The sequence below is a fragment of the Natrix helvetica genome (genome assembly GCF_964273705.1).
Source record: "Natrix helvetica genome assembly, chromosome: 4".
In the NCBI taxonomy this organism is placed as follows: domain Eukaryota; kingdom Metazoa; phylum Chordata; class Lepidosauria; order Squamata; family Natricidae; genus Natrix; species Natrix helvetica.
The window spans coordinates 93,096,267-93,109,355 of record NC_138550.1 but is presented as its reverse complement, the minus strand read 5'-3'; the positions used below and the strand labels follow the sequence as shown (position 1 = coordinate 93,109,355).

At 33.2% G+C, this 13,089-nt stretch overlaps 1 protein-coding gene across 4 annotated transcripts in view; it reads right to left on the bottom strand.

Moving 5' to 3' along the window:
* The window catches only part of RELCH (RAB11 binding and LisH domain, coiled-coil and HEAT repeat containing), a 74,679-nt gene that overhangs the window by 48,329 nt on the left and 13,261 nt on the right, over positions 1 to 13,089 (bottom strand). For all 4 annotated transcript variants that reach the window (XR_014175206.1, XM_081950918.1, XM_081950917.1 and 1 more), the window contains exons 2-8: positions 9,909 to 9,998; positions 6,308 to 6,379; positions 6,141 to 6,196; positions 5,589 to 5,702; positions 1,528 to 1,728; positions 1,345 to 1,436; positions 321 to 620 (exon numbers count right to left, since the gene is read on the bottom strand). Coding sequence is in view for 3 of the 4 variants with exons in the window: in XM_081950918.1 (XP_081807044.1) it covers positions 321 to 620; positions 1,345 to 1,436; positions 1,528 to 1,728; positions 5,589 to 5,702; positions 6,141 to 6,196; positions 6,308 to 6,379; positions 9,909 to 9,998 (925 nt within the window). In the remaining variant the exon portion in view is untranslated. The remainder of the gene's footprint in view (positions 1 to 320; positions 621 to 1,344; positions 1,437 to 1,527; positions 1,729 to 5,588; positions 5,703 to 6,140; positions 6,197 to 6,307; positions 6,380 to 9,908; positions 9,999 to 13,089) is intronic.

The following is a 13,089-nucleotide window of genomic DNA, read 5'->3' as shown; positions in this document are numbered from 1 at the left end:
ATGGATAACTGATGGCCAATATTTAAAGAGAAATCTGGAGCAAAAAATGTTCACATGGAATTCCATAACCTTAATGTACTACATCAAACCAGGTAGGGCATTTAATTAAAGGTGTAGATGACAAAACTTATACTTCAAAAAAAGAAAGAAAGAAAGAAAGAAAGAAAGAAAGAAAGAAAGAAAGAAAGAAAGAAAGAACCTTACAACATTTTTGTGTGCTGACAGTATAAATTCAAAACCTGAATGTAGTTGTGTAAATCTATTCAATGTTAAATACAATATTTTACTGTAAAAACAAAGCATAGATGAATTTAACTAACCTATTAGGTTTATCAAAATGTATGGCAGCTTTATTTGAAGGGGAACAAAGTGGAAATTTTTCTCTTTCTTTATAAGCAAAAGGTATTCCAATATCCTCTTTAGAAGTCCTACATTCAGATTCCATCAAAGTTATTTCTTCTTCAGTTCTCCCAAGTTTATCATCATTAGTTGAACTTTTAATGTCTAAATATTTTCCATTATCATCTGGGAGCGTGGGAGGCACTTGGGCTGAAGATGACTGTACTGTATCACATACCATTGGAATAGGCGTTTTTTGACTTCTCAAGTAGTCTATTTCACTGCAATAGAGAAAAGAAAAAGCTTCTGAAACAAAAAATTAGTATGAAATAAATCACTTTTAATGACTTAGCTAGTTCATGAATAAATTTTATAGAATATCAAATTGGGACACATCTACCACAAATGTAAAAATACAGCAATATTTTGTAGTGGTCCAAACTCTATGGAATATTATTACCACTGGAGATGAGAACTTGGTTTTGCAGGGTTACTCTAGGTCTCATTGCTGGAGGTGGATGAAAAGGTAAGATCTCATCCCTATACAGTCCATATCTTGGTTCCTGGTTTGTTTATTTTCATAGTTTTAAATTTTTAATATGCACTGTTTTAAATGTTAAACAGCTTTTCTATTTATCTTTTATTATCTGTAAGCCACTCAGAGTTGCCTTATCAGAAAGATGGACAGCATATACATTTAATAAATAAATAATAAAATAAGATACTGCCATGCTAGTATATTCATATCCAGCATCCCTCCAAAATCTATTTTCTTCATTCCTTTTGATGCATGAAAATAATTTTGACAAAGATACCTTGAGGCATATAATAGGTTTTGGTAATGAAAGCTGTTAAACTGAAATGCAGAGAAACAAGTTTTTAAAAGCAGTTTAACTCGATTCCATATTCATTTATAGGCATAATAAACTGAGATAGATACACTGGTCATGTACAACAAATTGCTTATTTTGTATATTTTTTTAAAAAGTCAACACATTAACATACCTTTCAAGTCTTTGTATCTGCTCCATAAGAGACCATTTTTCTGTGCTTAATGCATTAATTTGATCTTCCAATTTCTGCACCAACACACATTGCTAAATAAAAAGAATATGACCCAAAAAATTAATTTGATTAATTAATTTAAATTGAATAAATAAATTTGCCATCCTGCAAAATGGATTATACCTCTATTGATTCTGATGTTCCAAATACAGGAATGTTTTCTAGGATAGGAGTAGTTGCCTCTAGTTCATCCTCTTCTGGACCAACTGCTACATCTACAATGTCTTTTGCAATAACTTGGTGATTTCCAAAATCACGGTACAGTTGTAGCAAGTCTGGAGGTTTTGGAATGTTCAGTCCTACATCATCCCACAGTTCAAAATCCTTTATATATGCAAAATTAAAATATTTATGAGTTTCGGTAAATAAGTATGCAAGTTATCACATCAAATGATAAAATGCAACTTCCAGAAGAGAACTTTAGTTATTGGCCAGGTAACAATAATAAAAATAAAATTTACACTTCTATTACTTAATCCTATACTGTTGAAATCAGTTGTAGCTTAAAATGTATGATATAATTAAATTAAATCTCATTTCTTAACATTTAAGTGACCACTACTGAAATTTTTGTTCAACATATGAAGGTTTCACTGATCATAAATAATTAGCTTAGTGAGATCGTTGATAAAACCAAATTTCATAATTCATGAAGCACAATTCTAGCTGCCACTAATTTAACATATTCAAACCTGGTCCTGCTCATTACTTTGGGGAGTACATTCTCCAACCTGCTACTCAAAATTGCAATGTAGTACGAGAGGAGGAGCCGAAGTCGCGACGACACGACGTGCAATCTCAATGCTCTGAGATCGCAGTTGACACTTTTGCCACTAGGTGGTCCAAATGGACCTAAACTGTCCTGCAGAGACGGTGAACAGGAAGAATACGTCTTGCTGATCTCGGGGACATCACAAAGTCCCTGATCCATCCAAGAGAAGGTCTTCAAGCCGGTGACAAAAAATCCAGCCATTTGGCTGATGAAGTCAGCTCCAAAATGGAAGGATATGGAAAGAGAAAGTGTTTCCAGCTGGTGAGGAATTTTTACTGTTTTAAAAGTGACTGCCTATAAAAAACTTAAAATAAATTCAAATTGGAGAACAGATGAAATAAGCGGCAGAATTAAATTTGGAATGGTTTTTGACAGTGGGTTATCTTTTTTTAAAATGCTATCTTCACAGATGGAATTTATGTAAGACTTTTAAAACAAATGGATTAAGGCTTCTTCTATTTTTCTTTTTTTTCATTACTCTTTGTAACATATGGTCTAAAATTCTCCTCTTTCATTACTGTTGGTGTTTTTCTAACTCATTTAAGAATTGGACTTTCTTTTCAACTTGAAATACAAAAAAGATACTTTAAAAAATTTGCAACATTGTAACAATAACACGGCTACTTCGGAGGCTAGAGTTTTGTGTATTGCAAATGAAACACTTTATTTTCCTGCACTGATTATCTTGGTTTGGCACTTCAAGGTCTTACTGCTTGTTTATAGAGAGTGATAAGAAGAAAAGTACACAGATGTTCCTTTGAAGTATTTCTAACCAGAGAAAGGTGAAAATGAAATGATTATTGTGAATCGATGCTTAATCTTTATTAAAACCTTCTAAGCTAGAATAGCAGTGTCTATTAGCTGGAGATAATGGCACAATTTCAACAGGAGAAAGAAGTTTTAAGTCTGCAAAAGATATTTTCAGAAATAAAAAAATTATCAAATACATGTGAGAGGATAGAGAAGAAGTTGGATGATTTAGTGCATTTAACAACAAAATATGACGGAGAAGTTGAAGATGTTCATCAAATGGATAAAGTGGCGGTTAAAATCCAAAAAATCGAATAGGAAAATGAATATAAAGAAATTAAAATTGCTGATATTTATGGTGATTGGTTTGTCTTTGAAAATGGAAAGAGTGGAATACCGAAAGAGGAATTAAATGGAGGGGAAACCTACCCCAGATGGCAAGATACAGAAGAAGAAAAAACGAAAGAATTTATGGATTTAAAGAGAGAAATCTTATTAGCAATAGTTTTGATAACACCACCGACAATCAAAGTTAAGCTGATTAAGGAAACAGAAGAAGGGCATCGAAATTACATGAGAGATTTTAAAAGCAAAGAGTTGCTAAGAGGAGTCCATACAAAGTTGATTAAGGAGATGATTACAGGACTGATACCACAAATAGCAGAAGATATGAGACTGTTTTGCTACTGGAAAGATACAGGTTGATAGATGGAAGAGTATAATTTAAAACTAGTTAAACTTAGTGAAATTTAGTGACAATAAATATAGTTAAACAAATAATTGATAATGATAATAATGTATACAATGTGTAGTGTCATGATAAGCAATAATGGGATATGAATATTGAATGGTACCCACGAAAGGAAGATTAGAAATTCTTTTGGATTATATATAGAGGTTAATAAAAAATAACTAAGTTAGATATAGTTAAGTTTTGAATATTAGGGGGAAAATGTTATGCTACATGATATAGTTAAATAAAGGTGGGATAATGATAATAACATATATATAGGTATGGGTACAACATAAGGAAATTGGATGTAAATTGCAAATAATGATTTGGAAAGAAAGATTAGAAAATTTTGTTATTGAATATTATGGATATTTAGCTAGAATAGGATATAAAGATTCAGTGTTATTGGAGGATTTTAGAAATAGCAAATGAAATGCCAGTATGGGGTTATATATTAAATCTTGGTATATTCGATGATGAAGGGCGTTTAAACAATTATAGTCAAATGAAAATGGAGGTATGATGATGGTAACATGTATAAATATCTGAGTTAAAATACTTGAGTTAATATGAAGTATGTTTGTTGACTGTGGAAGAGATGCACATAAGCTTTTTTTTGTGACCAACTTATACACTTTCTACAGTATGTAAAGGAAGATATGTTGTGTTTGTCTTGAAAAAAAAACTTTAAAAAATTGCAATGTAGTACATGGCCTGGAAAATACAGTGCATCCCTCTGACATATATAAATATATGGTGTTTATTTACTGCTGTAAATAAGAATATTTAAGCAAGCTAGGGGAAGCTAGAAACCCCACGGAATTTTTAAAAATCAAGGAGGATGAACTTTCAAAATATCATGTAAGCCACCAATAATTGCTAAATCACAATGAAGTATGAATTGATTAAATATAGGAGAAAGAAGATTCATCACACTTAAGGTCTACAAGTAGCGACTGATTATTGGGAAATAGGAAAAATGGATAGCTGTCAAGACTACATTATTTTATGACACTTGTTTCATTAATATGAGATTTAGGAAAACTTCCTAGCTATGCATAGGCTCAAGATTTTCCATCAAAAATAAATTATCAGTGGTATAGCTTCACAGTAGGTCATCAGCTTTTGATCATTCATACATTAAAATCAGTTTTATTGGAACAAAATTAATAATACAGAATAGATGAATCATTTGAATTTATTATTTATATCATGAAACAAAAAAGTATTTCTCCTTGTATTAAAACTTTGGTCCTCATTATGCACACACGATGCCAGTATCCATAATAAAATAGCTGATATATCTATGGATTTTGATGGAATTATTTCTGCATCCATTAAATGTTTTTTATGGGGGGCTTTTTAATTGCAGTTATTCACAACAGAATACTTGCTATTGATGTTTCAAAAAAAATTATATTGTTTTCTATCCTTTTTATGAAATTGATCTCTCATCCCTTACGTATCTCAGACCTAAGCAGGGAAAAAGCATTAAGATGGAGTGGGTGGGAATGAACAGAGTATATTAAAAAAATATTCCCAACAATTTTAGGAACTTTATGTTCAGCTTTTTTGTTGTTACTTATTTTTTCTAAAACAATGAAGCATTCAGATTCAGATCTAACATGTCATATGTTTAGTGCTTTATAAAACAGAAAGAGAACATTTCAGGAGGGTGAAAAAGAAATCTATTTTCTTCTAGTGCTCCTGGAGTTCAAAACATCAGCATTACTGTTCGGAATTAGCTTATTATTCCTTACTTTGAACAAAGCAATAACCCTACTTTAATTAATTTACATGAGAGATGCACTATAAACTATAAACATAGAAACTTTTTTGAAAATAAATTAAAAATAACTAGACCGTGTTAGGAACAAAAGGGAAAAAGACCCAAGCTCAGAATGTCACAAAGGTGCCATTCCAACTTACCTGATCATCATTCTCATCTGAAAAAGTTATTGAAGTAAGCTTGCATCCATTCTTTAACAAAAATTCATTGACTAAGAAGTTTAAAGCTCTTTTTTCAAGAGGTTTAATTGGTTCCTAGGAAAAATAAATGCATATAACATCTAAATCTTGATGTCATTAAAACATTTTCCTATTATGTTTAACAGATATTAAATTGATTAAGTTGATTACTCATTTCAAAACAAAACCTACAAGCTTGAATTTGTGCGCCTAAGTATGTTATTTAGTTAGAGATAGGATTGCTGTGAACATAACATTGCTTTACAGCAGGGGTGTTAAACACAAAGCCCGCAAGCCGGACTTGGCCTGTGGGGCCATCCTGGAAAATGTAAGGGGTTGTGCCGCATTGTTTCTGCCTGGTTTACCCACGTCGCTTCTGCCCGGTCTACCCAATGTGAAGAGAAAACAGTCCCTCCCTCCCCAAAGTCAACCATAGCCCTGATGCGGGCTTCAATAAAATTGAGTTTGAAACCCCTGCTGTACACCCCAGATGTAGCATGTTGGATCACTCACCTGAATTTCAGGACTTGATTTATAATTTCTTCGTTCCTGCAAAGGAACTTCATTTTCTGAAAACAGCAATACATTAAAAAAAAACATTATTCTCCAGGCAGTCATGCACCACCTCTTTTTATTTTATCAAAATACAAAAAACTGAGGAAAAGGTTTGTGTACACCACCTGCAGCCTGAGTCAGGTTGGCTCGGAGGGCCTGAATGGTCTCTTTTGCTTTCCGTAGTTCAAACTCCAGGACTGGACAAGGATTTGGATTAAACATACACAGGCATCCAATCAAGAATAGGGAAACAAAAATGAAATATAAAAAAGCAAGGATGGGTGTAAAAATAAAATACAATTTGTATTAGACAGAGCATGCAATCTTTATGGAATTCATGAACGCATGCAGCAGAGTTAGACTGCAGCAAACTGGTGAGAGATTTCTATGATTCAAACCTAATCTTAGTTGAAAAATCTAAGGTATCTGACAAGGAGTACTATAGGTTTTAAGAAATAAAATGCACCTCTTTTTGAAAAACTTACAAATTTCACATTACAAACGATTATATTCTAATCTTTTAAAGTTTTACCTTATGCAAATGGAAATATGAGGCCATCTTGCTTTGAGGGAATAAGGAGAATGTTTAAAATTATAGTTTTGTAAAAAAAGAATTGAGTAATCTGTAATTGCAAAAACTAAATAATTCATGTTAATGCCATTTACAAAGGATATTTTAATTCCCATTTTGTGGGATGTTATATGATATGTCAGTTGAGAAGAGAAGCTTATCATGTCAACTGAGTTCTTAAATATCGGTAAACATTGAAAAAAATATTTCTTTTCATAAAGAACATTGATTTCAATATTTAAGTTACCTGAAATAATTTTATGAATTGCTTTCTGCCTAAAAAGTGATTCATAAAAGATTATCCAATCTTTGAACATTTTGCGTAATTGATCTTGGTTAAAACACCAAGGTACACTAACAGGCAATTTATTAACTAGCTTCTTTACAGGTATTTCTTTACTATTAGAAATATTCTACTGATTTTTTAGAACTTTTTTTTTTTTACAAATGCTCTATTTACTAGTAATACTGATAGGTTAATAATAGAACTATGTGGAAAAATATTCACTCAGTTTGCATTTTTTTTCTTCAAAAACAGAAGGCATAATTAGAGTACATCACAACTACTACACGGAAATAACCTGTTTGATGCACAGAATTTTGATGCAGAAATATAAAAGCATAACTGAGGATTTGATAGAAAAGTATAAAAAAAATCTATAGTAGTCAGCAATGCTGATCTGCAAATATTTCTGTGCAACAAAGTCTAAAAACAATGTGGATATTTCTTATATAAAGTAATACCTTATAAGTTCTCAGTGTTTTCAGCATCTGGATAAGCTTATCTTTTGAAAATTTAATTTAGTTTAAAAGAATTTATGGTGGGCAACATTTCTTCCTTAAAATGTAGAAATGCATGGCTACAGAACTATTGCAGATCAGAAATGCCCTGCAACAGGATGATAAAAATGTTTTTATAAGAAAAATAGCAAAAAAAAACAACAAAAAAAAAAACAAAAACAAATTGTGGAGAAGCTCAGGAATTCCAATGAGAAAACTGAAGTTCAGTAGCGAGACAAATCACTGAGAGCACAGAAATCTAGAAAATTCATATCACATACACCTACAGTAAATCAGATGGCAAAGTATTTCCATTACCTAATTATCACAACCAACTACACACAAGCAGATTTTATAATTATGCCTATTTGTTTTATTAAAACAGTTTACTCTGCTGCATGGTTTCTCTTCAGACATCTTAATATTTTGAAACAGCTAGTTAATTCAATAGCATATCCACAATGACTCATAGCTGTAACAAAACACACTGTTCATCCAGAATTAAGTAATTATATTTGGCTCAAATTAAAGCAGAACAGAGTTCAACTTAATATGGAACTAAACAAATACTTAATTCTCTTATTCCCACATTCACTTTAGGAAAATGATATAATGAAGTATACCTATCCTAAAATGTTTATGTAATAATAAATGAGTTAGACTGGGATTCAGGCAGTCTTTAGAAGTATACTATAATTTACTATCCTATGATCCTACCCAAACCCATTTCCTTTTTTATAGATCCCACCCTGTGTCATTTTTCATAATTGTTACACAGGTGCCCATGGTACATAAATATGAAAGAGACTTTCACTTGTTACTCTTTTAAGGCTAAGGAATTAAACTGCATTTACTAAAAAGCTATGTATTCGGAATTCAAACAAGAATTAAATCTTCAGAGGTTCCATCTCTGTCTACAGTAGTATTTGCAGCAGCTATCGTTTTGCAATGAACATCTGAAGGTTCACTAGCTCTGGAAATAATTGTATAATCAACACATATTTTTATTACGTAAACTTAAGAAATGCAATGTTACATTTGAAAAGTGTTACAGTTTTTAAAATGATTTGCAAAAAATAAATTACTAAAGTTTTCCAAGATGCCTAATTTGCAATGGCTACATTCAAATTATCATATTAGCAAAAGGATATCCAAACTTTTGGAGCTGATGAAATTTTGACAGTGCTATGCGCACCATCACAAAATAGTACCATATCATATGTAGAGCTAGTGGAGGGGAACAGAAAAAGAAGATAAATTCAAAAAGGGAAGTGAATGAGGAAAAACAAACAACAAAATAAAGAGAGAGAAAGAAGAAAGAAAACTGATCTATGCACTCAGAGAAGAAGAGCCACAAATCTAACAAAAGAAAAAAAAAAGATAGTCCTTTCCCAAAGTTAGGTTATCCACCCATATATCCATTGTTTTCTTAGCTATTATTTGTTAATCTCAGCCTGGGTTTGAGATGGATGGAAAACAATGATGCTCTGGCAATTCTGCTTTTAACAAAATACTCCTTTCCATATCAACATCCTGAGACTAATCTCAAGGTGAAGATTACTGTTAAATAAATGAAACAACAATAATGTTCTTCTCATTTACATTCTCATCTCTAGTTATTAGGACTGTACAATTCTTTTTTTTAAAAAGCTTCAAAATGTGTAAGATTATGGATGGGCATCTTTTCACAAACAGTTAAAGCAGTCACTACTTTTTTCTACTTTATGTATCTGCTCTGGAAAGTGATTTTAGCTGTCTTATAACTACTGGGTGTGAATGGTGGCAGATTTGCATAAATGGAATGGTCATGTTTATAACCACTAATATATTATAGAATTGAATGTATTTCCCTATCACTCTGAATCTGGTCAATCAACACAAAAATGCAAAAAAGTATCATATTGTTTTGGTTTTTTTATTGTTCTATTAGAGTTGCTCATATTTGTACCAAATAAGTGATTTCTTACCACAAAGAATTTAATTCCTATCAGTACATTGTTATGATGCTTTCCTAATGAATAAGAATCTATTTGCAAAAAAGTAAAGTAAATTGAAAAGTTTCATTATTTAAAGAACTTGAGCTTCTTGGGAACATTTGTACTAACCACTGATTTGTGACAAGTACAGTAATGGAAAAATCATGCAAGAAAATAATTTATATAATGAACTCTATTTTAATGTGAAGAAACAAAGATGAGATGTTAACAATGTAACCATCCATTCAATAACTTGTTTCTAGATAATGCTCTGTAAATGAAATTTATAACATAATATTAGACAGTGTGTGATTTACAAACATTGACATCAACAAAAATTCAACAGGGAGCATGATTTGTGCAAAGCCCACTTGCCATCTTATCTGAAATTTTACTCACCAGCTACTCGCTCATCAGTTTCCCTATTTCCATCATCTGAATATCTTGCAAAATCCAAGGAATCAAGAGTGCTAATGCTTCCAGCTCGATCTAAAGAAAAACAAAAGGGGGGGGGTTATCTTTTGTTTCAAAAAGGATAAAACTACTGTATATGCGAAGGACAATTTTCAAGAGAGTTGTGCATTAGTTTTTCCACGACCTACAATGAATTTCATTCTAAAAAAAGGTGATTTGCAAAAGGTTAAGTTTTATGACTGACTTCACTAAAACCATGAAGAAAAGTGCCCACCTTTCAAGTGTAATGGCATCAACTTTGATAGCCAGCTTGTCTAGTAATTAAAGCACCAAACTGGAAACCAGGAGACTTGAGTTCTAGTCTGGCCTTAGGCATGAAAGTCAGCTGTGTTACCTTGGGCCAGTCACTCTCCCTCTCTGCCCAATTCAGCTTTTAGGTAAGGAGAGGAGGAGGAAGAGAGAGTATTATGTATATTTGTAACCTTGAGATTTATAAAAATAATAAAGGCAGGATGTAACTAAATTAATAAAAATAAACTTATCTTTCTTATATTTATAAAAATAAACTTATCTGTTTTCCTTTCATTTGCCTTTTCCCACAAATATATTTATTTAGAGACAACTTTCTAAATGCAAACGATGCAAACATAAAACTACAGTAGTGAGAAAAAGAGTGTGAATGGTTTAGTACAGGGGTATCAAACTGGTGGGCTGTGGGCCAGATGCATCACAGTCAGGCCACGCCCACCCCAGCTCTGCGAATGGGAAAAACATTGTGAAACATCATGTGACGGCAATATGATGTGTTTGACACTCGTGCTTTAGTATGAACTTTTCTGTAATCCTGAAGCACTGTGATTGATGCACATTCTGATATGGGCTTCACTGAGTTTCTATGAATAAATTGAGAGATTCTTGTTATACAAACCACAACCCAAAGTGTACTTTTATAGCTTTACAGAATACACTGGATCAACATTTACTGTTTTTGTTCCAAAAAGTAGTGGATCCCTAGCACAATTAGTTCTTTTTAAGAGGCTGTGATTTAAAAACCACCATGTTTAGATTCACAAAGCCAAAACTGAGGAGACCATGTTTTAGATAAACATGGCTTTGTTCCTTGTTTGCCAGGCACACTACATCCAAGAGTGGCTGAGTTCTGCTTTCCTTCATAATGTGGCAGACAGCTTATTTCATAAAGTAATTCTTTCAGTAATGCTATTTATACTTTAACCATGTGATCAAAGTTTAAATGTTTTAAGAACTGAACTTTTAAAAATGTGCATTGCTCTTTTTTGTTTCTATTTTTCTATTTACAGTATTTATTTATTTATGGATATTGAGACAATAAAACAATAAAACATGGGACTTCCCCGCCCCCCAAAATTCACTAATGTATAATGTAAAATAGATTGGAAATACTGTTTTGACTACAACTCATTCCATGCTTAACTCAATAGAGTTGGTAAATCCAAACAGGTGTTAGATGAACATCACCTTTTTAGTACTTTAGTAAACAAACATTTTCACATGAAGAAGTTCTCCGAAAACTTTATTTTTTCATACACAGATGCTTGAAAAAATTGAACATAATCAAAACAGAGTCTATCAGACAGAAGACAAGGCAGCTAGACATCAATACCAATGACACAAGTACACGTTTTATAACTACTTTAAGAAGTAGCTACTGACAAAAAAAGGTGAGAGGAGGCGGCTTCTAGGAGGCAAAGTACTCCTAGCTGCCCTTAAAATCCCTCTCACAAACCTTTAAAAATGGGGGAAATATAAATTTCCAGGTCATTTTGGGTCATTTTTCAAAGTTTGAGAAATGTGTGTTAATGCAAACTAAAAATGGATGTTTATCCCACTAGAGTTAAGTCAAACCTAGATTGATGGCTCTCAGTTTCCAAGTGATATGTTTGTGGGTGTGGGAATTATTCCAATATTTTACAAAAATAATACTGGAGATGTTTCTAATTGCCATTTGTGGCCATTTATTGAAAAAGATGTGTTTCAAGAACTTTTGTGATGTAGGCTGGGTACACATCTATACAAGTGAGCAAAACACACACACACACACAAAAGTTATATTTTTACAAGTTATTGACATACAGTCATATTTGGGCAAGTGCATAGTTAAATGTTTTATAAAGGTTCAATAATATTTAAACATGAAACATAATTCAAAGCATGGCACTTAGATGGATTAAAACATAGCCTAGTCCACTGGTGGGCAACCTTTTTTTTTCAACTGAGCCAAATCTCGCCAAAACCACGATTGAAATTTATTTTGAGAGCCACATTTTTAAAACCGAAAATGGTACACTGTTTTTAGTTTCAATAAACTCTGGCATTTGAAGCACGCAAGTTTTAAAGCTGTCAAGTTACAAGATCCTTGCATCCCTAACCCTTTAGGAAAAAAACCCCAAGGGGTATTCAAACCTGACAGCTTTAAGACTTGTGGACTTCAACTCCCAGAATTCCTCCTCCAGTCATGTTGGCTCAGGAACTCTGGCATTGAAGCATGCAAGTCTTAAAGCTGTCAAGTTACAAGATCCTTGCACCCCTAACCCTTTAGAAAAAGAAAACCCAGGGGTCTTCAAACCTGACAGCTTTAAGACTTGTGGACTTCAACTCCCAGAATTCCTCCTCCAGTCATGTTGGCTCAGGAACTCTGGCATTGAAGCATGCAAGTCTTAAAGCTGTCAAGTTGCAAGACCCTCGCACCCCCAACCCTTTAGAAAAAAAAACCCAGGGTCTTCAAACCTGACAGCTTGAAGACTTGTGGACTTCAACTCCCAGAATTCTGAGAATTGAAGTCCACAAAGAGCATCAATCATATTAGCCCAGGGATCTGCAAAATTGGCTCTTAAGACTGGTGGACTTCAACTCCCAGAATTCTGAGAATTGAAGTCTACCAGTCTTAAAACAGCCAACTTTGCAGACCTCTGTGTTAGCCCAAAGCCTGGCGCTGGGCGGGCCTTGCTCCCCCATTGGTGGAGCCCCAAGAAGCGAGGAGGGAGAAAAAGAGACGGAGGCCAAGGAGCTTCCCCCCCGCCCCCTCCCAGCAAAAATCTAACCGGAGAGCCGGGCGGGCAGTAGCAAATTAACCTCAAAACGTATCAACGCTTGGAAGGACGTTGTGAACAAAAACCAATGTGCAACA